At 60.6% G+C, this 27,687-nt stretch overlaps 5 protein-coding genes across 6 annotated transcripts in view; 1 reads left to right on the forward strand and 4 right to left on the reverse strand.

The window, feature by feature from the left end:
• Window positions 1-130: 130 nt before the first annotated feature.
• On the reverse strand, window positions 131-2,444 carry HSD17B10 (hydroxysteroid 17-beta dehydrogenase 10). Its single transcript, XM_034071753.1, has 6 exons — window positions 2,390-2,444; window positions 2,131-2,295; window positions 1,699-1,863; window positions 930-1,058; window positions 735-843; window positions 131-654 (listed from the first exon to the last, which is right to left on the reverse strand). The coding sequence occupies exons 1-6, from the start codon at window positions 2,411-2,413 to the stop codon at window positions 464-466; spliced, it is 783 nt and encodes a 260-aa protein (XP_033927644.1). The 5' UTR covers window positions 2,414-2,444; the 3' UTR covers window positions 131-463.
• Window positions 2,445-3,324: 880 nt separating this feature from the next.
• Window positions 3,325-6,886, forward strand: PFKFB1 (6-phosphofructo-2-kinase/fructose-2,6-biphosphatase 1). Its single transcript, XM_034071732.1, has 14 exons — window positions 3,325-3,383; window positions 3,742-3,867; window positions 3,957-4,053; window positions 4,140-4,206; window positions 4,292-4,366; window positions 4,648-4,704; window positions 4,788-4,909; window positions 4,989-5,196; window positions 5,705-5,851; window positions 5,932-6,036; window positions 6,139-6,268; window positions 6,355-6,417; window positions 6,540-6,604; window positions 6,748-6,886. Exons 1-14 carry the CDS (start codon window positions 3,356-3,358, stop codon window positions 6,805-6,807), a joined length of 1,350 nt encoding a protein of 449 aa, XP_033927623.1. The 5' UTR covers window positions 3,325-3,355; the 3' UTR covers window positions 6,808-6,886.
• Window positions 6,887-6,889: 3 nt separating this feature from the next.
• On the reverse strand, window positions 6,890-8,963 carry LOC117437411 (non-structural maintenance of chromosomes element 3 homolog). 2 transcript variants are annotated; one of them, XM_034071755.1, is made up of 11 exons: window positions 8,775-8,853; window positions 8,651-8,732; window positions 8,308-8,409; window positions 8,169-8,232; window positions 8,007-8,086; window positions 7,821-7,915; window positions 7,664-7,743; window positions 7,542-7,584; window positions 7,392-7,454; window positions 7,055-7,169; window positions 6,890-6,977 (listed from the first exon to the last, which is right to left on the reverse strand). In XM_034071755.1, exons 2-11 carry the CDS (start codon window positions 8,690-8,692, stop codon window positions 6,915-6,917), a joined length of 747 nt encoding a protein of 248 aa, XP_033927646.1. In that variant the 5' UTR covers window positions 8,693-8,732; window positions 8,775-8,853; the 3' UTR covers window positions 6,890-6,914. The 2 variants fall into 2 exon arrangements, with proteins under 2 accessions (XP_033927646.1, XP_033927645.1); XM_034071754.1 differs by having other exon boundaries at window positions 6,891-6,977; window positions 8,651-8,963.
• Window positions 8,964-9,658: 695 nt separating this feature from the next.
• GNL3L (G protein nucleolar 3 like) lies at window positions 9,659-13,908 on the reverse strand. The gene is made up of 15 exons (XM_034071724.1): window positions 13,848-13,908; window positions 13,717-13,754; window positions 13,534-13,635; window positions 13,325-13,441; window positions 13,171-13,242; window positions 12,574-12,709; window positions 12,373-12,476; window positions 12,130-12,274; window positions 11,640-11,727; window positions 11,358-11,535; window positions 10,755-10,897; window positions 10,501-10,631; window positions 10,302-10,420; window positions 10,040-10,214; window positions 9,659-9,800 (listed from the first exon to the last, which is right to left on the reverse strand). Exons 1-15 carry the CDS (start codon window positions 13,858-13,860, stop codon window positions 9,748-9,750), a joined length of 1,614 nt encoding a protein of 537 aa, XP_033927615.1. The 5' UTR covers window positions 13,861-13,908; the 3' UTR covers window positions 9,659-9,747.
• A 683-nt stretch (window positions 13,909-14,591) lies between these two features.
• The window catches only part of HUWE1 (HECT, UBA and WWE domain containing E3 ubiquitin protein ligase 1), a 40,572-nt gene continuing 27,476 nt past the window's right edge, over window positions 14,592-27,687 (reverse strand). The window contains exons 60-84 of the mRNA XM_034071777.1: window positions 27,244-27,462; window positions 26,928-27,144; window positions 26,688-26,821; window positions 26,359-26,570; window positions 25,521-25,809; window positions 24,817-24,919; window positions 23,690-24,236; window positions 23,072-23,187; window positions 22,553-22,947; window positions 21,927-22,033; window positions 21,680-21,836; window positions 21,135-21,267; window positions 20,512-20,714; window positions 20,281-20,408; window positions 19,768-19,864; window positions 19,261-19,401; window positions 18,302-18,547; window positions 17,746-17,863; window positions 17,520-17,660; window positions 16,907-17,194; window positions 16,372-16,477; window positions 16,161-16,278; window positions 15,895-16,076; window positions 15,396-15,586; window positions 14,592-14,758 (exon numbers count right to left, since the gene is read on the reverse strand). Coding sequence (XP_033927668.1) covers window positions 14,656-14,758; window positions 15,396-15,586; window positions 15,895-16,076; window positions 16,161-16,278; window positions 16,372-16,477; window positions 16,907-17,194; window positions 17,520-17,660; window positions 17,746-17,863; window positions 18,302-18,547; window positions 19,261-19,401; window positions 19,768-19,864; window positions 20,281-20,408; window positions 20,512-20,714; window positions 21,135-21,267; window positions 21,680-21,836; window positions 21,927-22,033; window positions 22,553-22,947; window positions 23,072-23,187; window positions 23,690-24,236; window positions 24,817-24,919; window positions 25,521-25,809; window positions 26,359-26,570; window positions 26,688-26,821; window positions 26,928-27,144; window positions 27,244-27,462 — 4,691 coding nt within the window. The 3' untranslated portion in view covers window positions 14,592-14,655. The remainder of the gene's footprint in view (window positions 14,759-15,395; window positions 15,587-15,894; window positions 16,077-16,160; window positions 16,279-16,371; window positions 16,478-16,906; window positions 17,195-17,519; window positions 17,661-17,745; window positions 17,864-18,301; window positions 18,548-19,260; window positions 19,402-19,767; window positions 19,865-20,280; window positions 20,409-20,511; window positions 20,715-21,134; window positions 21,268-21,679; window positions 21,837-21,926; window positions 22,034-22,552; window positions 22,948-23,071; window positions 23,188-23,689; window positions 24,237-24,816; window positions 24,920-25,520; window positions 25,810-26,358; window positions 26,571-26,687; window positions 26,822-26,927; window positions 27,145-27,243; window positions 27,463-27,687) is intronic.

A 27,687-nucleotide genomic window follows, 5' to 3' on the forward strand; every position in this document is an offset into this window, starting at 1 on the left:
CTCCTCCATCCTCAGCCAATTAGAAGGGACTCGCGTTGAGTGACGCGCACGCCAACCAATCACTGATGCTTTCGCACCGCCCACCAACCCCCGTCACCCAATCAGGAGTGAGAGCAACAGATTGACAGCGTAGAGGGCAGCGCAGAACACGCTTTATTGTGGGGGGGCACAACGGGGGGCGGGACCGGGACTCCATGGGGGGGTCCCAGACCCGGACAGGGCCCCATTGTGGGTGCCCCGGTCCTCATAAATCACAGCATGGGGGTCCCAAATCCATGGGGCAATCCCACTCATAGAGGGGTGTCCCCACTTACAGGGGTGCCCCAGTTCACATCCCAATGCGATTCCCATCCTGCAGTGTCCCCATGGAGCATCCCGCCATCACTGGGGCTATGGGGAGCATCCCAGTGCGGATACCCCACGCCAGCCCCACACTTTGTCTTGGGGGGGGGAGCCCCATAACTCATGGCTGCATGCGGAGGGCTCCATCCAACCTCACCACTTCCCCATTGACCATGGGGTTCTCCGCCAAGGCCTGGACGAGGTGTGCGTATTCCGACGGGTGTCCCAAGCGGCAGGGAAAAGGCACTTGTTGTCCCAGGAAATTCCGAACCCTCTCAGGTAACCCAGCCAGTAACGGGGTGGAGAAGAGCCCTGAGGAACAATGGGGGGGATAGGGGTGAACTGGGGTGCTCACCCCCCATATCCCCCCCACACATCCCTCCCATCCCTACCTGGAGCGATGGTGACCACCCGGATGCCGAGCGGCGCCAGGTCGCGGGCGATGGGCAGTGTCATGCCCACGATGCCGCCCTTGGAGGCTGAGTAAGCTGCTTGACCCACCTTGGGGGGGGGGAACACACACACAGGGGGGGGATGGATGAGCCCTTTGGGGTCCCCCCAGTGGTACCCCCACAATGGGTGCTCACCTGGCCCTCGAAGGCAGCCACGCTGGCTGTGTTGACCACGAGGCCGCGGTGGCCGTCGGCATCGGGCTGGTTCTGGCTCATGAGCTGGGCGCTGAGGCGGATGACGTTGAAGGTCCCCACCAGGTTCACCTGGGGGAGGAGGAGGGGGAGGCTGTGGACACCCCAAAAGCCATTGGCACCCCCCAATGTGTCCCTGCCACCCCCCCCTGCTGTGCCTGGTGGGACCCTCGGACCATAAGGTCACCCCATTGGGGAGGGTCATTTCATGTGCATGAGCAGCCTGTTGGCCTGGGACACCCCATAAACATCTTGGGACACTATAAACACAACTACTGCATTGACCAAGGACACCCCATAACCACCCCATTGACTAGGAACACCGCACAGCCACTTTGGGACACCCCTGTGAGCACCTTGACTAAGGACACCCCTACAACCACGCCATTGACCAGGAACACCCCGCAACAACTCCATTTGGACACCCCTATAACCACCTCGACTAGGGACACCCCATAACCACCCTATTGACCAGGTACACCCCACACCCACGGTACTGACTTCAAACACCCCACAACCACTTTGGTACACTCATAACCACACTGTTGACTGGAGACACTTTACAACCACCCACTGACCTGGGACACCCCACAACCACGTGGGACACCCCACAACCACGTGGGACACCCCACAACCACCTGGGACACCCCACAACCACCTGGGACACCCCACAACCACCTGGGACACCCCACAACCACCCCATGGCACTCACATTGATGACCCTCTGGAAGTCCTCCAGCTCGTGCACCTTGTCCTTCTTGCTGTTGTAGGTCTTGACGGCGATGCCAACACCGGCACAATTCACCACCAGGTCCAGGCGCCCAAACTCCTTCTGGGCCAGCTTCAGGGCAGCCCCCACCTCCTCGGCTGACGTCACCTGCACGGGGACCCCATAGGACCATGGGATAGAGTGAACCCCCCATAGAGCAACCACCCCATAGAGTGACCCCCCATAGACTGACCCCCCATAGAGTGACCCCCATAGTCTGACCCCCCATAGAGCACCCCCCCCATAGACTGACCCCCCATAGAGCAGCCCCCCCATAGACTGACCCCCCATAGAGTGACCCCCCATAGTCTGACCCCCCCATAGAGTGACCCCCATAGTCTGACCCCCCCATACACCCCCCCCCCCCGTACTCACATCGGCGGCCGCGAACGCGCATCTCTCCCCCAGCTCCTTGGCCAGCTGCGCTCCCGGGGACGCGCTCAGGTCGAGCACCAGCACTCGGGCTCCCTGCGCCACCAAGCGCTCGGCCGTGGCCCGGCCCAGCCCCGAGGCTCCGCCGGTCACCAGCGCCACCAACCCCTGCGGGGGGGGACACATAGGGGGGGTCAATGGGGGTTAATGGGGAGCCCCCCATAGACAACGGTATCCCCCCCCCCGCCCCGGCCCTTGGTACCTTCACGCTGCGGATCGCCGCCATCACCCGCGCCGAGGACAGCCAATGGGAGCGGGGGGAGGCACCGGGGGGGCGGGGACAGGGATGGAGAAGGGAGGGGGGGAGGAAGAGGAGGAGGAAGAGGAGGAAATGGGGGGGGGGGGGGAATGGGGAGTTCCAAGGGGTGAACCGGGGCCAACGGAGGGATAGGATCGGGATTCCTAAAGGGATGAGGATGGGATTGGGATAGCCTGGATGGGATCAGGAACCCCAAGGGGACAGGATTGGGACACCCAAAGTGATGGGATTAGCACCGCCAGGAATGGGATCAGGACCCTCAAAGGGACAGGATTGAGACCACTGAGGTGACAGCATCACGACCCCCATAGGGACAAGACTGAGAACCCCAAGGGGATGGGATCAGGACCTTCAAGGTGGCAGGATTGGGACACCCACAGTCATGGGATCAGGACCCCCAAAGGGACACAACTGAGACCCCCAAAGTGGTGGGATCAGGACCCCCAGTAGAACAGGATCTGGTTCCTTGGGGAATGGAATCAGGACCCTCCAGGTGACAGGGTCAGGACCCCAAAGGGACAGAATTGAGACCCCCAATGTGATAGGATCAGGGTCCTCCAGGTGATGGGAGCAGGACCCCCAAAGGGGGCAGGATTAGGACCCCTTAAGGGGCAGAACTGAGACCCCAATAGAACAGGATCTGATCCCTTGGGGAATGGGATCAGCACCCCCAAAGGGAGCAGGATCGAGACCCCCAAGCAAATAACCCCATGACCCTCAGCACAAGCAGCTCCTGACCCATAAGGGGCCAGACCCAGGATCCTATGGGGCACCCCCATTGCGTGTGTGCCCCCCCCCCTCCTTTTTACCCCCTCTCCCTCCCACCCCGGCTTGCAGCCAGGGTATAGCATTACCCCTGACCTTTATCGGGGGGGCACCAGCAGCACCCGCCTGCCCCCCCCAATAAAAATGGAGGAGAAATCACCCCAAATCCCAGGTATAAGAAGGGGGGGGGGGGGTGAATTGGTGTCCGGGGGGGGGTGGGGGGGTGACCGTGGGGACATTGACCTGCATTAGGGGCAGAGGGCAGAGGAATGGCGACAGCACCAGGGCAGCTCACACAGACCCCACTGCAGAAAGTGTGGGTCCCCGTTCGCTCCCATCGCTTGAGAAGGGGATGTAAGTGGGGGGGCTTTAATATGGGGGGGTGCCCTGAGTGGGGGCAAACCCCCCCACAACGCACCCATAGGATTTGCCCCCCCTCAGGGCATGTTGAGCTGCTCCAGATTGCATTCTGGGGTGAAAAAGCCATTAAAGGGGGGGTTAAATACTAATAGAGCCCCCCCCTTTTATAGCTTCTGTACCCCAATTTACCAACTGCCCCACTATGGTGATCATGGTGGGGTTGCCAGCCCGTGGCAAGACCTATATATCCCGTAAGCTCACCCGGTATCTGAACTGGATTGGGACACCAACACGGGGTAAGTATAGGGTTTTGGGGTGTAAAATGGGGGGGGGCACGGGAAGAGTTTGGGGGTCCCCCCTTAACCCCTTCCTCACCTCATTGCAGTGTTTAATGTGGGGCAGTACAGGAGGGAAGCAGTGCAGAGCTACAAGAGTTATGAGTTCTTCCGCCATGATAACCAAGAAGCCATGAAGATACGGAGGTTAAAGGGGGGGGGGAGTTAAAGGGGGGGTACAATTAAGGGGGGGGCCACATTAATAGCCCCTTATTAATAATACCCCCCCGCAGGCACTGTGCATTGGCTGCACTTAAGGATGTCCGCACTTATCTGAGCTGTGAAGATGGGCAAGTGGCTGTAAGGACCCCCCCCCAGGGGTAAAATACCCCCCTATGTGTTTGGGGTGGGGGGTTCCCAAATTGCCCCCCTATAAACCCTTCAGGTGTTTGATGCCACCAATACAACGCGGGAACGCCGGGCCCTGATCCTGCAGTTTGCAAAGGAGAATGGGTACAAGGTATGGGGGGGGGGGGGGGCAAGTGTTTGGGGGGGGTATAGAATGGGGGAGAGGCAAAATTGTTGCGTGAGGGGGGTCTACAGTGCATTGGGGGACATGGTGACACTGCTTTGGGGGTGTTCTCAGCATGGGGGGGGTCATGGCAGTGCTTTAGGGGTGTCCATAGCACACTGGGGGGCCCTGGCACTGCTTTGGGTGTGTTCAGAGCATGGGGGGGGGCCGGTTGTGTTTTGGGGTGCCCATACCATGGGGTGGGGGTCACATCGATGACACCCCCCCAGGTTCTATTTGTCGAGTCCATTTGCGATGACCCCAACATCATCGAGGAGAACATCAAGGTGAGAGCCTGGGGGGGTAGTGGGGGGGGTGACAATGTGTGCCCCCTCCCTAAACCTCATGTCCTCATCCCCCCCCCCCCCAGCAAGTGAAGCTGAGCAGCCCTGACTACAAGGGCTGTGCCCAGGATGAGGTAGTGGCCGACTTCCTCAAGCGCATCGAGTGCTATAAAGCCACCTATGAACCCCTGGATGAGCAGCTGGACAGGTACCCCCCAACCCCTCTATGTGCCCCCCATAAGTGAGGACCCCCCCAGATTGATGCAGGATGTGTGTCCCCCCCACAGTGCCTTGTCCTACATCAAGATCTTCAATGTGGGGGTGCGGTACCTGGCGAACCGGGTGCAGGGCCACATCCAGAGCCGCACTGTCTATTACCTGATGAACATCCACGTCACCCCGAGGACCATCTACCTGAGCCGCCATGGCGAGAGCCAGCTCAACCTGAAGGGATGCATTGGGGGGGACTCGGGGCTGTCCCCACGGGGGCAGCAGGTCTGGAAGCAGGGGGGGGTCCCTCTGTCTGGGGGTATGGCTATGGAGGGGATGGGGACAAGAGAGGGGAATAGGAGGGCATGGAGGGGATGGGGACAAGAGGGGGGAATAGGAGGGCATGGAGGGGATGGGGACAAGAGGGGGGAATAGGAGGGCATGGAGGGGATGGGGACAAGAGGGGGGAATAGGAGGGCATGGAGGGGATGGGGAAGGGGAAAAGGCTGGGGGGGAATGGGCTGAAGGGGGTGTCCCTGTCCCATGGTGGGGGGCGCAGCCATAGAGAATGTTATAGGGTGCAGAAGGGGCGGGGCTACAGGCAGGGGGTGGAGCTAAGCAAAACCACACCCAATGACTCCAAATAAGGACAAGGGGAGGAGCCACACCAGAGACCACGCTCACCTCTCTCCATTCCTATTGGACAATGGGGTGTAATCGGGGGTGTGGTCAGAGCTTTGACCCCGCCCCCTCGTGGGCGTGTCCATCATTAACCCCGCCCCCTCCCCCCCAGTACGCCCGGGCCCTGGCCGAGTTCATCCGCAGCCAGGGCATCCGGGAGCTGAAGGTGTGGACCAGCCACATGAAACGCACCATCGAGACGGCCGAGGCGCTGGGGGTGCCCTACGAGCAGTGGAAAGCCCTCAATGAGATCGATGCGGTGAGGGCCCCCCCTTTTGTAGGGGGAGAAGCACCCCAAAATCCTCATTAACCAACCCCACAGCATCCCCATTCCCGCAGGGGGTCTGCGAGGAGATGTCCTACGAGGAGATCCAGGAGCGCTACCCACAGGAGTTCGCGTTACGGGATCAGGACAAGTATCGTTATCGCTACCCCAAAGGAGAGGTAACCCCTGTCCTGCTCCACCTTAATGGGTGCACAAGGGTTTGGGGTCAGTTTGGGTTCCCCCTCCCTTTAATTTGGGGTGTTCATCCCCCCCCCCCCAAGTCGTACGAGGACCTGGTGCAGCGCTTGGAGCCGGTCATCATGGAGCTGGAGCGGCAGGAGAACGTGTTGGTCATCTGCCACCAGGCTGTGATGCGCTGCCTGCTGGCATACTTCCTGGATAAGAGCGCAGGTGAGATGGGGGGGGACACACAGAACGGGGGGGACACCCCCAAACCCGTCACCCCCCCCTCTTACCTCCGTCACCCCATCCCCAAGATGAGCTGCCCTATCTCAAGTGTCCCCTGCACACGGTGCTCAAGCTGACCCCAGTGGCTTATGGTAAGTGGGGTGATGGTATCACTAAACCGGGAGGGGTCACCCCAGAATGGGGACTGTGTGTCCCCCCCGAAATGGGTACAACCCCCCCCTTCTGGGTCCCTTCTCCCTCCCCATGGAAACAGGGTGCGAAGTGGAGTCCATTTTCCTCAATGTAGCAGCTGTGAACACCCATCGTGAGCGACCCCAGGTAAAAAGGGGGGGTCCCCCCCAAATAAACCCATTGAAGCACCCTCAAAATAGGGCACAGATTTAAGGACAACTCCCCCCCAGACATTGAGGGGGTTTACATTTTGGGGTGTCCCCCCCCAAACCTTCATCTTCACCCCATAGAACGTTGACATCAGCCGCCCCCCTGCTGAAGCACTGGTCACAGTTCCTGAGCATTACTGAGGGGTTCCCCCCCCCCATACAGGAGGGGGCCCCCAAGTTAAGCCTGGCCTGAATGAAGAACTGAGCATGGAAGTCGTCGAGCTGCACCTTTATTGGGGGGGGGGGGGTCAATGGGTGGGCTTAGCCTCATTGTACTGGCTTACCCAGAACGTGGGATCCTTCCCTTGCATCTGGGAAGAAGAAAAAGGGGGGGGTGTTAAACTGAGCCCCAGGCCCCCCCTGCCCCCCCCCCCCAACATGGCCTCACCTTTGCCACAAAGCGCAGCACATCCATCTTGCAGGTCTCCTTGGCTGCCCGTGGCCCCCATTGGTACTTGAACTCAGGGGGGTCCGTCAAGGGAATGGGGTTGATCTCCAGGTACCTGCAATGGGGTGGTGGGGTGAACCCCCCCGCTATGGGGGGGGGGTGTCCAGCACTCCCCAGCCCTGTGACAGACCCTCAAGTCACGGGGTTGGGGGGGTGCGGGGGGGTTTCTCTGCGGTGTGGTATAAACAGCCCAGCCAGAACTGGTGCTGTGGCTGCTCTGAGCACACCGGGGTGGGGGGTGTGTCCAAAAAGGGGGGGCCCACACCCCAAGACCCACTTCTGCCGTGTAAACTCCTCTGTCACCAGCTTCCTGACGTCCCCAAAGACCTCATGGCGCTCCCTGGGGGGGGGGGGGGGTCAATGAGCTGTGATAGCAATAAGACCTGTGTCCCCCCCCCATTATGTGTGTGTCCCCCCCATATCCTACCCTGGTTGTATGCGGAGCCTGCGGAGAAATTCCCACACGGCACCTGGAAAAGGGGGGGGTCAATGGTGGGCACAAAGGGGAATTGGGGTATAGGAAGGGGGGGTTTTTGGGGGGGTGGTCACCATCTTTGACTGAGTTGCCCTTCATGAAAATGAAGCTGAGGATGACCATGAGGAGCCCCAGCTTTGCTGTCTGGTTGTCCCTATGGGAGACAGGGATGAGCAAAGAGAAGGGGGGGGACACCCCAATGGCGTCCTCTGTGCCCCCCCCAGCCCTCACCGGCGCAGGTTCTCCCCGTTGGTGCGGGCTATGGTGCTGGTGAGGATGTGAATGTGCTGCCTGGTGTCGATCTCCACCAACTGCAGCCCAAACACCTGCAGGAGGAAAGAGGTCCATAAATAGGGGGTGTCCCCCCCAAAACCACCCCCCCAACCCCTCCATGTGTCTGTCCCCCCTTGCCCCAACCTGCTGCAGGGTCCTGCCTGCCTGGTTGATAATCTCTGAGGAGACATCTCTGTATTCCCGGATGACTTTCTTCAGGATATCTATAGGGAAAAGAGAAGGAATCACTTGAATGCCTAAGCTCCCTCTAAGTAAGGCTTTTCTTGGGGGGGGGCTTAAACTGACCTGCTCTCTTAATGGGGATCTTCTTCTGGTCTTTGACAAGCAGGAACTGAACCAACTCACTGATCTATGGGGTGGAGGGGGAAGGTTGAGAGCTGGGTGATGATAGAGGGGGCTGAGGCTTGGGGGGGCCTGCACCCACCTTCTGGTTCACTTGGTCCTGGGAGCGCCTCTCCAGGTTCCACTGCACTTGGCTGCGGGGCAGCGTGGGGCTGAGGCTGAAATCCTCGTCCACATCGTCTGCCTGTGGGGAGAGAGGAGGGAGAAAGGGGGAAAAGAGGGAAATCAATGGGAAAGAGAAAGGGAATAAAGGGGGAAAGGAAGGAGAAAGGAGGGAAGAGGGGAAGGAGAAAGGGAATAAAGGAGGAAAGGAGGGAGAAAGGAGGGAAAACGGGAAGAAGAAAGGGGGAAAAGAGATAAATAAATGGGAAAGAGAAAGGGAATAAAGGGGGAAAAGAGGACACGGGAAAGGAGCAGCTTCTCACCTGGGAAGCACCCGAGCCTCTGCTACGCTTCCTCTGCGACATTCCTCTCACAGCTCCGAGGGCAAAGCAAGCACCGGACGGGTCGGAACCGCTCCGGGACCGACAGGAGCGAGCACCGGACGGGCCGGGATCGCTCCGAGGCCGACAGCAGCAAGCACCGGACGGGTTAGAACCGCTCCGGGACCCACAGGAGCGAGCACCGCCGGATTAGAACCGCTCCGAGGCCGCAAGCGGCTCCCTCAGGGCCCGTTAAACCGACCCGGAACCGCCGACCGCCGCTCCTCCCCTCAGCTCGCTCTTCCGCTTACTGCCCTCTGCGCATGCGCCAGCAGTGGAGCCCTGCCCACCCCGCCTCCTATTGGCTCAAGCTCCGCCCTCATCCCGCCCACTACCCCTTCCTCGCATCGCCATTGGGCGAGCGGCCGCGCTCGCTCCGCCCCTTCGCACGTGCCCGGACGGCGGCTTCGAGGCTCCTGTAAGGACCTCTGAGGGGGGGAAAAAAGGCGGGAAACTGTCCCTCCCCCCCCCCCCCCCCCCCCCCCGCCTCGTACCTCAGGGCGACAAAATGGCGCCGCCGTTAAAAACGACATTAAAACACCAGAAACCCACCCAAAATTGCCCATTTTACCCCCGTCTTCACCTAAATAATGGAGATTAAAGCACCTCGGTTGCCCCCCATCTCCTAACAAACCTCTAAAGCCCTTCCCTTAGGTAAGAGAAGCCACAGAATGGCGGCCGTGGCTGAGGGGAGATGGCAATGGGATATGGCGGGGAGGGGGGGATGACTCCATTCCCTTTGGGGGTGTCAGGGACCCCAATGTGTCCTCCAAGGTGGCTTTTGGGGTGCTCTGGAGAGTTCACTTAGTGTTAATGGGGCAACACAGGCTGCTATAGGGGAGGAGAAGGCTTCTACCTCCCTATGCTGCTCTATGGGGGTCATTTAGGTCTCCTTTTTGCCCCCCAAATCCTGCTTAACCCCCCCAAAAACTGCACTTTCAGACCCCCCCATGTTGTGCCTGTGCTTTTATTGCAAAAAAAGGCTGAGTTTAACCATTTCTGCCTTAAAAACCACAGTTCCTGTGGGAAAGGCCTCGGCCTCAGAACTGCATGGCGGCCTCCAGCGTCTCCGACAGCTTCGTGGCGATCTTCTCTATGGGGTAAATGGGAGAAAGGAGGAATTGGGGGTGGGAATTGGGTTGGAAATGAGGATTTAGGGGATTAAAGAAGGGGTTTTGGGGTGGAAAATTGGATTTAGGGGGTTACAGAATGGTTTTGGGGTTGGAAAGGAGGATTTAGGGAGTTAATGAAGGGATTTTGGGGTTGGAAAGGAGGATTTAGGGGATTAAAGAAGGGGTTTTTGGGTTGCAAAAGGGCTTTTTCTTCACTGACCTGCTCTTTTTTGCAGCTTCTTCCTCCTTTTGCTGGCTGCCCGCAGCCCCTGGCCCTGCAGCAAGGGGTCCAGAGCCGCCACCTCCTCCAGGCGGGGGGCAAGGGGCACAGGACCCTCCCCATTGCCCCCTGTCTTCACCCGGGGGGGCTTCAGCTCCACTGTCACTGCCCCAATCTGGGGGTGAAAGGGGGGGGGGGTGTCAATGATGCACCTATGACCCCCCCCAACCTATTCCTATATCTCTTAGGCCCCCCCATATACCTCCAGGTCGCCAGCATCCTCCTCCATGGCTGCCTCTTCATCCCCATTGGACTGCACCTCCTCTTCCTCCTCAGGCACACATGGAGCCAGCCCAATGCCTGTCACAGACACTGGTACCGCTATGGGGAGGGGGGTCAATGAGCATTGGGGGGGGGGTCACCCCATAGTGGGATAAAGGGGGGGATGCTCCAGTTCTCACCTGCCAGTGCCTCAGCATCGCCCTTCTCCAGCGCTTCCAGGTCCAGCGCCGGCCCCAGCGCCGTCAGGATTTGGGCTTCCAAATGCACCCCTTGGGTTTGGGGGGGGTGGGTGTAGTAGGAGATCTTGCCACTGTATAGGAAAGGGGGGGGGGCAGAATGTGGGGTAACACCCCAACAAAATGGGTCAGTCTATGGGGAGCCCTGTATGCCCCAAATGTGGGTCAGGGTGTGGGGAACCCCCCCCCCCATCAACCTGGTCCAGTCTCGCAGCAGGGCCACAGCAGCAGCGTGGGGGTCCGGGAGCCCCCCCGGCCGGAGTCGGCCCTGCTTCCGGGCCAGATGGGACAGGAACTGCCGGGGGTCATCGCAGGGGGGGACCCCATAGAGGTCACTCAGCTGTTGGGGGGGGGGACGGACACAGGTGGGGTCTTGGGGTCTTTCAACCCCTGGCCCCCATTTTGGGGTCAAAATGAGGTGGAAATGGCAACCATCCATGTTACCATGGGGATGGGGGGATGGTGGTCACCATAGCAACAGGGCTGAGGCATCCTAGGGGTTCCCCAGTGTGCCTGGTTGCCATGGCAACCCCCAAGCGGGTCCCCAGGCATCCCCAGTTGTCTGGGTGACAGGTCTGCACCTTCTAAAGGGGTATCCCCAACACCTTTAGTTGCTATAGCAACAGGTCTGAGCCCCCAACACCCCTAGTTGCCATGGTGATGCATCTGCACCTTTGAGAGGGGTACCCCCAACCCCTCTAGTTGCCATGACAACCAGCCTGAGCCTCCAAAGGGTCACCCTCAGTCACCATGGCAACAGACCTTACCCCCCAAAGGGGGATCCCCAACACCCCCATCACCTGCTGGGGGGGGCAGCGGCGCAGGATGGCAGCGGCAGGGGTCAGGGGGTCCCGCAGGCGCTGTGGGGCCAGAGCCCCCCGCAGTGGGGCAGCGGTGGGGGGGGCGCCTGTCTCCATGACAACGCCAGGGCAGTCCAGGAGCTGGATGTGCCGGTCCAGCTGCACGGCCTGCAGGCACCTGGGGGCGTGGTCACGGGTGGGAGGGGCCTCAAAAGCCACGCCCCCTCCGTCTACGGGGGTGTGGCCAATGCAGGCTCCGCCTCCCAGAGGGGCGGGGCTTACCTGGTGACCCCCGGGGTTGCCCCCACCCCACAAGCCCGGCTCCGCTTCAGGCTGTTGATGAGGCTGCTCTTACCCACATTGGGGTACCCTGGACGGGGGGACCATCAGTGGGGTACCCCCCAAGTACAGCACCCCCCTGCAGACCACTCCCATTATTCCCATCCCCACTCCCATTATCCCAATCCCACTCCTATATCCTCATCCCACTCTTTCATTTCAATCCCGCTCCCACTATCCCCATCCCATTCACACTGACCCCATCCCACTCCCGTTATCCCCATCCCCATTGTCCCCATCCCACTCCCATATCCCCATCCCATTCACATTGACAACATCCCATTCCCATCGACCTCATCCCACTCCCACTGACCCCATCCCACTTCTATATCCCCATCCCACTCCCATTGTCTCTATTCCACTCCCATTGACCCCATCCCACTCCTATATCCCCATCCCCATCCCCCCCACCCCATTCCCACCCCCCACTCACCCACTACCCCCACGGTGATGGTTGTTTTCACCTCCCCGCACCGGCTGTAGTTGGCCAACACCCGGAGCAAACACTCGGCCCCTACACACGCTCCCCCGGCCAGCACCTCCTCGGGGGCCATCGCCACCGGTACCCGGCTCTGCTTCTGCACAGCAGCATCAAGGGGGGGGTCCCCGTTATCCTCATTGCCCCTATGTCCCCCCCAACCCCTTTAACCCCCCCCCGTTCCCTTCCATCCCGCACCAGGTTACGGCTCTGCTGCTGCGTGCACGCCTTGAAGGCCACGGTGGGGAGCTCAGCGCGGAGATGCTTCAGCCATGCGGCCACCACATCCCGCGGCACCAGGTCTGGGACGGACGGACACATAGGGGGGGTCCCCATCACCATCCACAGCAGGTAAAGGGGAACCCCCCCCTCCATCATCCTGTGACCCCCCCCCCGCACCGATCTTGTTGAGCACCAGCACCAGGCGCTGGCGGGGCCCCGAGCTCCGGATGGCGGCTTCCAGACGGGGGCTGCGGCAGCCCTGGGGGTCCCGCGCGTCCAGCACCTCCAGCACCACGTCGGATGCTGCCAGCACCTGATGGCAGTAAGGGGGTGTCAGGGTCATGGCCCCCCCAGTGCCACCTCCTGCGTGTGTCACCCTGTGTGACACCCTCCCAGTGCCACCGCTCTAAACCCCCATCCCATTCCCAGTATTCCCATCCCATTCCCATTATCGCCATCTCATCCCCATTATCTCCATCCTATTCCGATTATTGCCATTCCATTCCCATTATCTCCATTCCATTATCATTTCCCCCATCCCATTCCCGCTATCCCCATCCCATTCCCTTTATCTCCATCCCACTCCCATGACCCCATTCCATTCTCATTATCACCATCCCATTCCCATTATCACCATTCCATTACCCCCATCCCATTCCCATCATCCCCATCCCACTCCCATGTCCCCATCCCATTCCCATGTCCCCATCCCATTCCCATCATCCCCATCCCACTCCCATGCCCCCATCCCATTCCCGTTATCCCCATTCCCACCTCCCGCAGCTCCCTCCCGTGCTGCCGCAGCGACGTCTCCTCCTCCACATCCTTCTGCTCGCTCCGCACCTCCTGCACATCCCCCACGTTACCGGACACATTGGGGGGGGGGGGGTCACCCCCAGTGTCCGTTCCCCGCCCCCCCCCCCCGCACCCTGCGCTCGAACTCCCGCTGTTTCCTCAGCGCCTCCCTCCGCAGCCCCTCCAGGCTCCGCCTCCGGCTCCGTTCCGCCTCCCGCGCCGCCTCCCGCCGCTGCTGCGCCTCCGCTGCCTGCGGGGGGGGGGGAGGTCAGAACCATTGTGGGGGGGGGGGGGGGAGCACCCCCAGACCCTCCCCCCCCCCGTCACCCCCATTGGTTTTACCCGTTCCTGCTTGCTCTCGTTCTGCCGCTGGACGTGGGCAGCGAAGCGGCGCAGCTGCGGCACCCCCGGGTCCTTCCTCCCTCCTCCCTTGGCTCCTTTTCCCTATGGGAATGGGGGGGGGGATGGTGACACCCCCGGACCGAGATGGTGTCACCCACCTCCCCCCCCACCCCCAGGGCTCACCTGGACCCGCTTTCTCCGGCCGGCCTCCATTTGTCGCCCTGTGGAGGGGGGGGCAGAGTGAGGGGGGGGCCACAACCCCCCCTTGAACCCCCCAATTCTCCCCCCCTCTCTCCCCCCCCCCCAGCGCTCACTGGACCGGGTCATGGCTGAGACACCCCCACGTTGGTGCTCCCTTCCGCGTCGCTGCGTTGTCACTTCCGGCGCGACAGTGAATGCTTTCCGGCTGCCCGGCTTTGCCACGCTCAAGATGGCGGCCGCAGTGCGACAGCGCCACACTCAAGATGGCCGCCGCGCTGCGGCGACGCCCAGCGCACGCTCAATATGGCCGCCACACGCCATTGGCTGACGCAAGGCGCGGCTTGACGCACTCAAGATGGCTCCCGAGCCGGCAGTGCCCACACTCAATATGGCGGACGAAGCGCCTCACTCAACATGGCGGCCATACCTTGCCACTCCCAAGATGGCGGCAGCGCAGCCGTCCGCGTTGCCACACTCAAGATGGCGGCGAGACCGTGCTACAGTACCCCCCCCCCCCCCCAAGATGGCGGCCGCCCCTTCCCCCCCCCCCCCCCAAGAACGACCGGAACTGCCCTTACCAAGAGTGCACTTTTTTTATTCCTTTTTTCACTTTTTCTCTCAATTTTCTGTTTTTGGGGGGGGGAGGTGAAGTGGGGGGAGGGGCGGAACCTTTTCTCTATAATTTAGGGGCCTTTTCCCCCTTGAGTTTATCATTCCGACCCCCCAAAACAACATGGCGGCGGGGGGGGGGGGAAATCCCCTCCCCCACTTTCCAACGGAGCAAACCAAAAAAAAACCAACAAAAATCCCCTCCCCCACACACAAAATAACCCAAAAAAACAAAAAAAAAGCCAACGAAACCAAAAAATATATATATATATTTATAGAGCCGCACGGGGGGGGCAGGGCCAGGACCCCCCCCTAGGCCAGGCCGAAGCCCTCGGAGCACTCCTGGATCGCCAGCAGCAGCATGTGCCGCAGCTTCTCGTAGCTCTCGTACGCGGGCAGGTCCAACTGGTTGAAGCTGGGGGGGGGGACGTGAACGATGATGCACAAAGAGGGGGGAACGGCAGCACCCCCCCCCCACTCATGGAATGAACCCTGGCTCAGGTCATGTGATTTGTATCCCACGGCCCCACGTGTCCAAAATGGCTCGTGCCATGTTCCATCTCCTATATCCCGTGCCTTGTGTCCCATAGCCTGTCTCCCCCTGTGCTACATCCCATATCCCATATCCCCTGTGCACCCCATACCCTGTGTATCCCATGTCCCATATCCAGTATCCCATGTCCCCATGTCTCCCATGTCCCATATTCATATCCCATGTCTGCATGTCCCATATCCAATATCCCAGGTGTCCCATGTCCCATATCCCATCTCCCCCTATCCTATATCCTGTGTCCCTGTCCCATGTGTCTCACATCCCATACCCAACGTTTATATCCCATTTCCCCATCTCCCATATCCCTGTGCATCCCATCCTCTGTGCATCCCACATTCCATATCCGTGTGCATCTCATCCCATGTATCCCACATCCCCTATCCATGTGCATCCCATGTCCCCTCTCCATGTGCATCCCACGTCCCCTATCCCTGTGCATCCCACGTCCCATATCCATGTGCATCCCACGTCCCCTCTCCCTGTGCATCCCCCCCCGTACCAGGTGTGTGCCGAGGGCAGCCGGTCAGTGGAGCGATCATCCCGATGGATCTGGAACTTCTGGATCCCGTTCATCCCTTCCAGGGCAGCGAATCCCTGGAGAGGAACCTTGGAAGTGCCGGTCACAAACTGCAGGAACTTGGCTCTATCGGCCTGGTCGAAGGAGCGCAGCGCCCGCCAGAACCACTGGATCTGAGGGGGGGGGGAGAGCCTCAGACACCCCTGCCTCTGGGGGGCATTGGGATGGGCTGGGGGGGGAGTTTAAGGGTGTTTTGGGGTGGTTTTGGGGTATTTTCGGGGTGTTTTGGGGGTATTTTTGGGCTGTTCGAGGGGTGGTTTGGGATATTTGTGGGTGTTTTGGGGTATTTCTGGGTGTTTTGGGTTGGTTTTGGATATTTTGGGCTGATTTGGGGTGTTTTGGGGCTGATTTTGGGGTTGATTTAGGCAGTTTTGGGGCTGGTTTTGAGGTGTTTTGGGGCTGTTTGGGTGGCAAAGCCCACCTGGATGGAGTTGCCCTGGTACTTGTGGTACTCGGTGTTGGCTTTGAGGTCGTCGATGTCGATGGTCGGCAGCCCCGAGATGAGCAGCTCCAGCTCCTGCTCCGTGAAGATGGAGATGAGGCGCTTGGGGATGATCTCATAGAAACCCTCCAGGAAGGCTGCCAGCTGCTTCCGAATGGCTCCTATGGGATAATGGGGGGGGGTCAATGGGAATGTTGTTGGGAATGTCAGGAATGCTGCTGGGAATACCCCCCCCCAGTGCTCACCGGTCATGCGCATCTGGCACACCAGGTGCACATACTCCTTCTTGTTCTCCTCCGTCACCAGGACGTTGGCTCCATTGGGCTTCAGGTCCCGGACCTCACACACCCCAAACTCCTGCACCTGGATGGGAAAGGGGGTTCAAGGGACACCCGCAAAGGAGGGGGGCACCCCAGGACCAAAGCAGACACCCCTGGGACCTGGGGGGGGGGGTACCTCAGTGCTGAAGGTGAGGTCGTAGCCCAGCGTGGAGACGTCGTTCTCCAGCAGATAGACCAGGCCCTGATAGAAGTGGTAATCCTCGCTCTCCATGTCCGTGTACCTGCGCCACAGTGGGGTCAGCACCCGGAAAAGGGGGGGCTACACCCCAAAACTGGGGTTCTACACCCAAAAACTGGGGTTCTACACCCCAAAACCGGGGTTCTACACCCAAAAACTGGGGTTCTACACCCAAAAACTGGGGTTCTATACCCAAAAAGGAGGGTTCTATGCCTCAAAAATCAAGTTCTACACCTTTAAAATGGGGTTCTACACCCTTAAATAAGCTGGGTGTCCATCACCCCATGAAGGTGGTTCCAAGACAGGTGTCCGTCCCCATACAAGGCTGTCCTACACCCCATGAAGGTGGTTCTACACCCCAAGATCAGTGTCCATCACTGTATAAAGCTGTTCTACACCCCATGAAGGTGGTTCCACACCCCATGCCGGGTGTCCATCACCCCCAGCCGGGTGTCACCCCCTCTCCTCTCACCTGACAGACTTGCCCAGGATGTGCTTGTAGAAGGAGCGGGTGAAGTAACACTCGAGCAGGCGGTTGTCATACACAGCCTTGGCCACAATGCGCCCCACGAACTTGAAGTAGCTGAGGTGGTTGGGGTTGCAGTGGGACGAGGGGTTGATGGTGTAGGTGACCCTGTCCCCCGGTGACGTCCGGAACAGCGCGTACATGGGGTTGAACATCTCCCGCGAGATGATCATGTACCACTCCCGCAGCAGGCCCCCTGCATCCTGCCCCTCCTCGCCCTCAAACACAATGTACCTGGGGGGGGACACACACACAGAGAAAGGTTTGGGGGTTTTTGGGTAGATTTGGGGTGTTTCTCATTGGATTTGGGGTCTCTTTGGCTGAATTTTGGGGTTTCTGGGTGGGTTTTCTGGGTGCTTCTGCATGGATTTGGGGTGTTGCTGGGTGGAGTTTGGGTGTTTCTGGGTGGATTCGGGGTGTCTCTGCTTAATTTTGGGGTGTCTATGTAGATCTGGGGTGTTCCTGGGTGTATTTTGGGTGCCTCCGGGTGTATTTTCCCCTCTCTCCGGGTGTATTGTGGCTGTCTCTGGCTCTATCTCCCCTGTCTCTGGGCACTCACAGCCTGTTCTTCATCTCCTCGGGGGACTTCCGATGCAGCTCCCTATAGGAGTCCTCAAAGACGTGGTCGCGCCGCACGTGCACGGCCATGTCCTCCTTGCGCAGGCCCTCATCCAAGCGCTCCAGCTCCTGACGGAAGTACCTGGGGGGGACACCCCAAAATCAGCCTTTAGGGGACCCCCCCTTTATATTTCACCCTCTTTCACCCCCATTTCAAGGCCTCGTACTTGCGCTTGACATCAAAGTCCAGGACTCGGATGTAGTCGACCAGGACGGCAAAGGGACCATCGGCCAAGTGGGTCGTGGATTGACGCAGGATCTGGTTTAGCACCGTCCGGTGGGTCTCTGGTTGGGGGGCACAAACACACACAGAGGGGCTATGGGGGGGGAACCCCACAATGTGGGGACACCCCATAAAAAGGGGGGTTCTTGCATAGAGAATGAATGGAGGGGGAGATGTGCCCCCCTCCTTGGGTGCCCCAAAGGAGGTGAAAGAGCTTGATGAGGGGCCCAAAGCGCTTCCAGCACCCCCAAATCCCTTCCCAACCCCATTCCCAACATCCCTGTCTGCTCCTACACCACCTCCCAACCCCAAAGCCTCTTCTGAACCCGAGGTCCCCCCTGTTTTATCTTCTCTAAACCCCATCCCATCACCTCGAACCCCCCCAAACCCCCTCCTAACACCCCAAACACACCCAATCCCCCCCAAATCCACTTCCCAACACCCCAAACACCCTCCTCATTCCCAATCCCCATCCCATCACCCCAAACCCCCCCACTCACCAGCAAAGCGCAGGAACTTCTGGGTGTCGGGGGGCAAACTGGCCGAGATGTGCATGGAGGAGGGTTCACGGGAGAAGAAGGGGTCCAGGGAGGAGGGGGTGGCTGGGGTGAGGGGGGCCGGGGACAGCGGGGGGGGCTCGTCCTTGATGTGGGCCAATTGGCTCTCCCGGGTATCCCGCACCGGGGGTTTGCTCTCCCGCTCCGTGGCGTGCACCAGGAAGAAGGCTTCGACCGCCGGCTGCAGCACTGGGGGTATGGAGAGAGGGGGTAATGGGGGGGGCAGAGAGATGGGGGTAATGGGGAACATGGGAATGGGGGGGGCAGAAAGACAAGGGGGTAATGGGGAACATGGGAATGGGGGGGGCAGAAAGACAAGGGAGTAATGGGGGGGATTGAGGACCATGGAATGGGGGAGCACAGTGAGACAGGGAGGGAATAGGGGGGGAATGGGGATCATGGGAATGGGGAGGGACAGAGAGGCAGGAGGGTAATGGGGATCATGGAAATGGGGGGGCATAAAGAGACAGGGGTGTAATGGGGGGTACAGAGACATAGGGATAATGAGGGGTAATGGGGACCCCAGGAATTAAGGGGTGGGTGGCATCCTGCTTGGGACAGGCTGTTGGATGGGGCTGAGCTCCTGGGCTAGGGAGGGATGAATGCATTTCAATGGCCCCAAACCCCCCCTAAACCTCACCCCCCTCAAATCCCCCTCCTGTACCCCCCAGTCTCTTCCCATGGGGGGGGAGGGCTTGGGAACACCCTAGAGTACCAGGGGGTCTCCATCACTAAGGGGGGGGGGTATGATACAGGATACACAGGGTGTGAGGAGCCCATGGGGGGGGGCGCATTGATGCTGCAGAGCCATCATCCTGCTTGGGGTGGGATGCTGGGTGCAGGGGACACCCCGAGGGTCCTGTGTCCGTCCCCCCCCCACCCCATAGCCCCCATGGGCGCACCGAGCACCGCGTGCTGGTCGTGGGACTCCTCCAGCTCCTTGAGACACTCTCCCAGCATATCCCAGAGCTCATCCAGGCAGAGCTGCTCGCTCAGCAGCGGCAGCTCCGGAGGACGCTCATCCCGCTCCGGCCCCTCCGAGCCTGTGGGAACAGGGGGGGGATCACACAGACACAAGACAGGGACAGGGTCAGGACCCTTCTCTCCCCACCCCACCCCCCCCCCAGTCATGGTCCAGGTTGGCTGCTTCCCAACTGGGATTCAATGGGAGGAGCACTGGGAATGAGCCAGGCACGGAGTGGGGTCCAGTTGGGATGGGGACAACTTTGGGGCAGTGGGATGCACTGGGGGGAGGAGGGGGAGGGGAACTGGGATGCAATGGGGTGCACTGGGGGGACTGGGGGTGGGAGCACTGGGATGCACTGGGGGTCACTTGGATGAACTGGGATGCACTGGGATGCACTGGGGGTCACTTGGATGAACTGGGATGCACTGGGGGGGTCTCTCACCTACGGAGGGGTTGTCCTGTGGGGCTGGTGATGGCTGATCCACATCCATGGGGGATTCATCCCGACGGGGAGCAGCGTCCGCAGGCCCGGCCTCCGACTGCAGGGGGACAGGGGCAGGTTTAGGGGGACGGGACCCCCCATGGAGCCCAAATACCCCCCCCATGGAGTGCAAATATTCCCCCCCCCCCAACTCCAGAGGGCTTGGAGGGGAAGAGAAGCAGGAATGGGATGGGAGGAGGAGGGTAAAGGGGGGAGGAAGAGGAGGAGGAAGAAAAGGGTGAAGGAAGAGAAGGACAAGGAAGAGCAGAAGGAAGAGGAGGGTGAAGGAAGAGAAGAAGGAGCAGGAAGAGGATGAGAAGGAAGAGATGGAGAAGGCAGAGGAGGAGGAAAAGGAGAAGGAAGAGGAGAATGAAGGAAGAGATGGATGAAAAGGAGGAGGCAGAGGAGGGTGAAGGCAGAGAACCCTAAGGCAGCCAAGAGGAGCAGCAGGGGAGGAAGGGCAGCTGTGCTAACCGTGTGTGCCTGCTGCCGCCTCCGGGCCCTCTGCCCCTCACGTACCATTTGGATGATGGCGTCGGCCTCGGCCTCCAGCTGCCGGACGGCTGCTTGGATGCTGCCAGCCGCCCCCAGGCCCCCGGCGCCTGCGAGGGGGGGGACGGACACACAGACACAAGGATGTGTTAGGGATGCATGGGGTGCAAGGACACTGATGTTGGGGGGGGGGGGTCCCCTCCATGTCCTTACCCAGGCGCCCGGCCTGCTTGGCCTTCTTGTGCGCCCGGCGCGTGTCGTCGCGCAGCTGGATGATGACCTGCAGCACGCGCAGGAAGAAGCGTTGAGTGGAGGTCTTGGAGGTCAGCACCGACATGGATGGAAGCTGCAGCTCCCGCCCGCCCAGCGCCCGCTTCTGAGACGCCACAATCACCACACTCTCGGCTGTGTCGAACCTGGAGGGGGGTTAGAGATGGGGGTGGTGTCAGGAGGGGCAATGGGAGGAGCGGGGGGGGGCAGGAGGGAGGTGGGTTAATGGGAACAGGTTGGCATCAGTAGGGACATGAGTTAATGGTAGGTACAAGGGCTGGCATCAGTAGGGGCAAGGGTTAACAGCAGGAACAAGGTTGGCATCAGTAGGGACATGGGTTAACAGCAGGAACAAGGTTGGCATCAGTAGGGACATGAGTTAACGGCAGGAACAAGGGCTGGCATCAGTAGGGACATGGGTTAATAGCAGGAACAAGGATTGGCATCAGTAGGGACAAGAGTTAACAGAAGGAACAAGGTTGTCCTCAACAGGGACACGGGTGAACAGCACCTACTACAGCTGTCAGTAGGGTGTGTGTGTGTGTATGGGGGGGTCCCCATCTCACCGGCTCTGCATCTTGCCCTTGAGCTTGGCACTGGGTGGCTGCTCCTCGGGGAGCCCCTCGGGGGACGGGGCCTCACTCTGCGCCCTCCTCTGCTGCTCCAGGTTGTATTCCCTCAGCTCGGCCAGCAGCGTCCCTGCACCGAGCACAGCACCACAGTGAGCACCGGGCACAGCACCACAGTGAGCACCGAGCACAGCACCACGGTGAGCACCGGGCACAGCACCACGGTGAGCACCGGGCACAGCGCCACAGTGAGCACCGAGCACAGCGCCACAGTGAGCACCAAGCACAGCACCACAGTGAGCACCGGGCACAGCACCACAGTGAGCACCGGGCACAGCACCACAGTGAGCACCGAGCACAGCACCACGGTGAGCACCGAGCACAGCACCACAGTGAGCACCGAGCACAGCACCATGGTGAGCACCGAGCACAGCACCACGGTGAGCAACGGGCACAGCGCCACGGTGAGCACCGGGCACAGCGCCATGGTGAGCACCAGGCTGGGACACCCAACCATAACCCCCCCCTGGTCGTGGCCTCACCGATCTGGCGGCACAGGGTGGCCCCGAGGTGCCGGGCGCCGGTGAGGAGCAGGCGCAGAACCGTGTCCCTGGTGCCGGCATCGCCGCGGGACAGCTGGAGAAGGACATTGGCTGCGTCCTCCAGCCCTTCCTCGGAGCACGAGTGGGACGTCAGGACCTGGGGGTGACAGGGGATGTGTATGGGGGGGGACATGGACACACACACATGGGGGGGGCCCCTTCATGGTGGCCTTAGGGGGGTGCTCACCTCCACCGAGAGCTGGAGCTGGCTCTCGGTCAGCCCCGTGGCTGCCATCCGTGGGTCAGAGCTGCTCTCGGGGCCCTTGGCTGGCGACTTGGAGGTCTTGGTGGAGGCTGGGGACAAGGGGGGGGCACACGTGAGGGGATGGGGCAGGGAGGGGAGGGTGGCACCTCTGGCTGCATCCCCATCCATATCCATGTCCTGGTCCTCAACCCTATCTCAATGTCCCCGTCCATGTCTCTATCCCTATCCCAACGTCCCATTCACGTCACAATCCATGTCCTCACCCCCATGTTCCTAACTCCTCTGTCCCCATCCCCATCCTCCCATTCGCACCCATGTCCCTATCTGTGCTCTCATAACCTCTTACCCACTTCCATGACACCATCACCACACCTCCACCCATGTCTATATCCTTATGCCCATCCGCATCCCCATCCCCATTCCTATGGCGATCTACATCCCTCCATCCTCACCATATCCCCATTCCCATCCTCATCTCTCCATCCCCATCCATATCCCCATTCCCATCCTCATCTCTCCATCCCCACCCATATCCCCATTCCCATTTACATCCCTCCATCCCCACCCATATCCCATCCCAGTTTCTGTCCCCATCCCCATCCACTCACCCCCAGCCGCAGCTCCCCCTCCTGCCGCAGCATTCCCAGCATTCCCGCTCTGTGCCGATGGACTCCCCGGAGCCGCTCCGGCTCCCGTCGCCACGGGGACGCTTTGGGGCGCTGCCGATGCCCCCTCAGCCCCTTTCCCACCTTCAGGAAGGGCGATGGAGATGAGGGACAGGAGCCGGAGCAGCTTCTCGGTGAGGAGGGCGCTGCGGCGGATGACGCCATGGGACAGCATGTTCATCAGCTGGCCCAAGGGTGACGCTTCCAAGCCCATCCCCGTGGCCTCGGGCTCCGGTCCCCCGGCCCCGGCTCCCGTTTTAGCCGAGCTCTTCCCTTTCCGGCTCACGTTCATGTTATCCAACTTCACCAAAAGGTCCCAGAAATCAGTGGAGAGGCTGCCGGAAGGGGGGGTGGGGGGGGGCAGGGTGGGGGGAGTGGCTCCAGAAGCAGGGGGAGGGGGTGGGGGGGCAGGAGGGGTTTGAGAAGGGAGGGGGGGAGGGGGAGGAGGAGGAGGAGGAGGGGGAGGAGGAGGAGGGGGGGGGGCAGGGGCTGCCTCCGGATTTGGGGGGGCCGCGTTCCCGTTCCGGCTCCGTGCTCGGATCCCGGCCCCGCTGTTGGGTGAAGTGGCTGGGAAAGACCTGGAAAAGGTGGGTGATGGGGTCAGGGGGTTGGTGACCCCCCCCCCCCCCCACCTCAGTGTCCCCCAGGCATCCCCAAGGAGAAAGGGGTGGGTCTGGGGGGGCCCCACTCATGCTGGGGTCACTGCCCCCACCTAAAGGGACTCCAATGGCTTGGTGGGCCCAGCACTGGAGGAGAACCCAGACACCCCATAATATGTCCCAGTGCCCCCCAAAGCCCATGATGACCCCACACACCCCATACCATACCCCGGACCCCCCCACTCTATCAGGGACCCTTCATGCACCCCATAACACACCCCAGACCCATCAGGAACCCTTTAATGCCCCCCATACCAAGCCCTGGACCCCCCCACCCCATCAGGGACCCTTCATGCACCCCATAACACATCCTACCCCCCCCTCCAACCCCATCAGGAACCCTCTGTCCACCCCAGACCCCCTCAACCCCATTAAGGACCATCATGCACCCCCAAACCACACCCCAGACCCCCCCCTTTACCTTGGCCAGCTGGATGAGGGTGTCCAGGACGTGCCGGCACACGACGGGCGCCGCCTGCGGGTGGATGTGAACGGCAGAGCCGGCGGCGGCACCGCCATGTTTCTCCGTGTGCTTCCTCCCGGGCATCCTTTGGATCTGGAAGATGTTGGTCCTGCATCCCAAGGCCGCGTCCATGGAGACCGAGAGCCAGGAGAGCTGCCCGGAGCTGCGGGCTTCCACGCGGTGCATGAGGTCCAGAGCGCGGGGCTCGGTGCTGGGGGGGGCTCGGGCCCGGCGCGGCCGCTCCTCCGGAGCCGGGGGGGCTCGGGGGGCCTCGAGGCAGAGCTCGCTCTCACTGCTGCGCTGCAGGATGGAGAGCAGGCTCCGCACCACCCAGCCCCGCGTGGCCGCGTGGTAGCAGAGGTTGCGCAGGACCCGGTGCAGGCGGCTCGTGTTCAGCTTGGGCTCGTCCACAAACAGCAGCACCAGGAGGCAGGAAAGGGCTTCGTGGTCCAGGAGCAAGCGGCCGCGCAGGCGAAGGAGGTTGTCGACGTTGCCCGTGGAGGGTCTGAGGGAGGGGGGAGAGGGATTGAAGCAGGATGGAAGCCGGCTCGAAGCAGGAGCAAATCCAGAGCAAACCTGGTTCAAACCAAGCTCAAATCCCAGTCAAATCAGGTTCAAACCCAGCTCAAATCTGGTTCAAACTTAGCTCAAATTCAGTTCAAACCAAGCTCAAATCCGGTTCAAACCCAGCTCAAATCCAGTTCAAACCAACCTCAAATCCCAATCAAATCAGGTTCAAACCCAACTCAAATCCGGTTCAAATCCAGTTCAAATCCAGCTCAATTCCGGTTCAAACCCAGCTCAAATCCAGTTCAAACCAACCTCAAATCCCAATCAAATCAGGTTCAAACCCAGCTCAAATCCCAATTAAACCCAGCTCAAATCCAGTTCAAACCCAGCTCAATTCCAGTTCAAACCCAGCTCAAATCCAGTTCAAATCAACCTCAAATCCCAATCAAATCAGGTTCAAACCTAGCTCAAATCCCAATTAAACTCAGCTCAAATCCGGTTCAAAACCAGCCCAAATCCCATTCAAATCAGATCCAAATTCAGCTCCAGTTTGGTGTCCCCCCCCCTCCAGTTACCTGCTGTGCCCGGCGGTGCCACCCATGTGGAAGGTGCCCCCGCGCTGCACTGCCAGGCGCGTGTACTGCACCCCCCGGCTCCCGCTCAGGCGGCTCGTGAAGGCTGCGGGGACATGGGAGTCAGTGGGAATGCCGTGGGAATGGGGGAGACTGGGAAAGGGGGGGGGATGGGAGGAGGAATAGGGGGCAAATGGGAGGGGAACGTGGGTATTAAGAATGGGGGAATAGGAGGAAGAAGGGGACTGGTAATGTGGGAATAGGAGGAGAAATAAGGAGATTGGATGTTGGGAATGGGGTGGAAAATGGGGGCACTGGAGTGTTGGGGACGGGGGTGCTGGAATAGGGATGCTGGAGTGAACTGAAGGGCTTGGCACAGGAACAATAGAGCTGGAATAGGGGCTCTGAAACTGGATCTGTAGGGCCTGGAGGGATCTGTGGGGGCTGGAATAGGGATAATACAGCTGGAATAGGGGTGCTGGAGCTGTATAGCTTCCAGGGGGCCTGGAAGGATCTGGAATAGGAACAACAGAGTGGGAATAAGGGTGCTGGAGCTTTATAGATTTGGGGGGCTGGAATAGGAATAATTGAGCTGGAATAGGGGTGCTGGGGCTGGATAGATCTGGGGGGCCGGAACAGGGAAAACAGAGCTGGAATGGGGATGCTGGAGGGGCCTGGGAGGGGGGTGCTCAGTGCTGCCTCCTCACCAGGGCTGCGCAGGATGGCAGAGAGCGCGGAGGTGCTGGAGTGGCCGAAGAGCCTCTCGTGCATGAGCTGCCGCTGCCGGGCCTCCTGCTCGCGGCGCAGGGCCTGGGCCTCGGCGGCGATGTCCGGGGGCATGACGGCCAGGACGCTGTCCTCCATGTCCTCCAGCACCGAGCGCCGCAGCTCCGACGGCAGCGTCTGGATGAACGTCACCGGGTCCATGGGCGCATCCGAGCTCGTGGCCTGCGCCAGCTCCCGACGCTGCTGCTCTGCCCGCTGCTGAGCCAGCACCTGCAGGGGGGGGGGGAAGGGGTCAGGATGGGGCCCTCCAGAGGCCACGCCCCCCGGGAAGGGCTGGACCTTAAAGGGGTAAGCCCTGCCCCTTTGAATAAGCTCCACCCTCTTTATTTAAGCCCTACTCTTTCATACAAGCTCTGCCTCTTTAAGCAAACCCCACTCTTTTGTATAAGCCCCACCCCTTCATGCAAGCCTTTGAATAAGCACCACCCCTTTAAATCCCATCCTTTAACACATGCCACACCCCTTTGTATAAGCTCCACACCTTTATTTAAGCCCCCTCCTATCATAAGCCCTGCCTCTTGGTATAAGCTCCACCCCCTTTAAGCCCCACCCTTGCATAAGTCCCACCCCTTATAGAAGATCCACCCCTAGAATAGCATACACCCCCTTTTCCTCACCCTTATCTAGGCCCCGCCCATACGTGAAGCCCCGCCCATTCCCATTGGCCACACCCCTCCGCACCCACCAAACCCTTCATGCCCTCTGCATAGCTCCTCCCCTTCCCATTAACCACGCCCCCTTCCCCTAGGCCCCGCCCACCTCCTCTTGAATGGCCGGGGGCAGAGCCGCCAGGAACTCGGGGCTGACCTCGGTCAGGCCGGGATTGGCCACGACCGGGGGGGCGGGGCTTGGGGTGGGCGGGGCCCGGGCAGGGGGGCGGATCCCCAGCTGGTTCTGCAGCACTTCCCGGCGGATGTCATCCGGTAGCGCGGCCAGGAATGATGGATCCACCCCTTCCGGCAGGCTGATCCCTATGGGATAGACATGGGATGTGTCATGGGATGGGGGGACACAGGATCCACCCCTTCCGGCAGGCTGATCCCTATGGGATAGACATGGGATGTGTCATGGGATGGGGGGATACTGACCGGCCAGGGGGTCCTCCTCCTCGCTGCTGGTGGATGGCAGTGGCTCCTCCAGGATCCCTCGGGAATCAGCTCCCGAAATGGCAACGGCTGAATCCCGGGTGGAGGAACTCTCCGAGGATGAGGCCGGGGGTGAGCTTGGGGATGAGAAGGTGGGGGGAAAGGGGGGGACACAACATCAGCTATGGGGCACCCCAACCGTATAACCCCCCAACTGTTACTTTCCATAGGAGGGCTCTTTACCTGTCATCAGGGGGCTGAGCAGCGTCAGGGGGAGCTGGGGGGGGTCCTTGGGGGGTGCCGGGGGGGTTTTGGGAGGCTGTTGGAGGAGGGGGGGCCCCCCCTGACTCTTCCAAGGTACAAGAAGCCAAACTCGAGGTGTCCATGGGGGATCCTTCCAACTGGCTGCTCACTGCGGTCAGAGCATCCGAGTCCTCCGCTCGCTCCGGGGACAGTGATGCTAAAGGGAAAAAGGGGAGGGATACATTAATAGAGACCCCCCCAATGTAAGGAGACCCCCCCCCAAATCGAGGACACCCTCAAAACCCCAGGGACTTACTGATGGTGGGAGCGGGTGACAGCTCCATTTGAGTGGCCTCAGCATCCTGGGGGGGTCGCCCGGGTCCCCCCTCTTCCTGGTCAGGGGGTTGGGGGGGGCGAGTGGGAATTTGGGGGGCTCCTCCCGAAGGAGGATCTGGGGGGGTCGGCGTCCGTTCCAACATCACCAGTGTCCGGTGGGGACCGGGAGGGGGGGTCTCTCCCGTTGTCCCACTGTGTTCTGGGATGGGGACACACACACACATACACACACACACACGTATAGGGATCAACAGCAGGGATACCCATAGGGCTTTATAGGGACCCCCCCAAATAACACACCCTCTCCTCAAATTGGACCATACAGACCCAAAACAAGGGGGAGCGGATTTGAGGCAACACCCCCAGAGCCACATTATGCCCCCCTCCAACATCCCCTTCTCCATTTACAACCCCCCCCATCATC

The sequence above is a fragment of the Melopsittacus undulatus genome, chromosome 22, assembly GCF_012275295.1.
Source record: "Melopsittacus undulatus isolate bMelUnd1 chromosome 22, bMelUnd1.mat.Z, whole genome shotgun sequence".
In the NCBI taxonomy this organism is placed as follows: domain Eukaryota; kingdom Metazoa; phylum Chordata; class Aves; order Psittaciformes; family Psittaculidae; genus Melopsittacus; species Melopsittacus undulatus.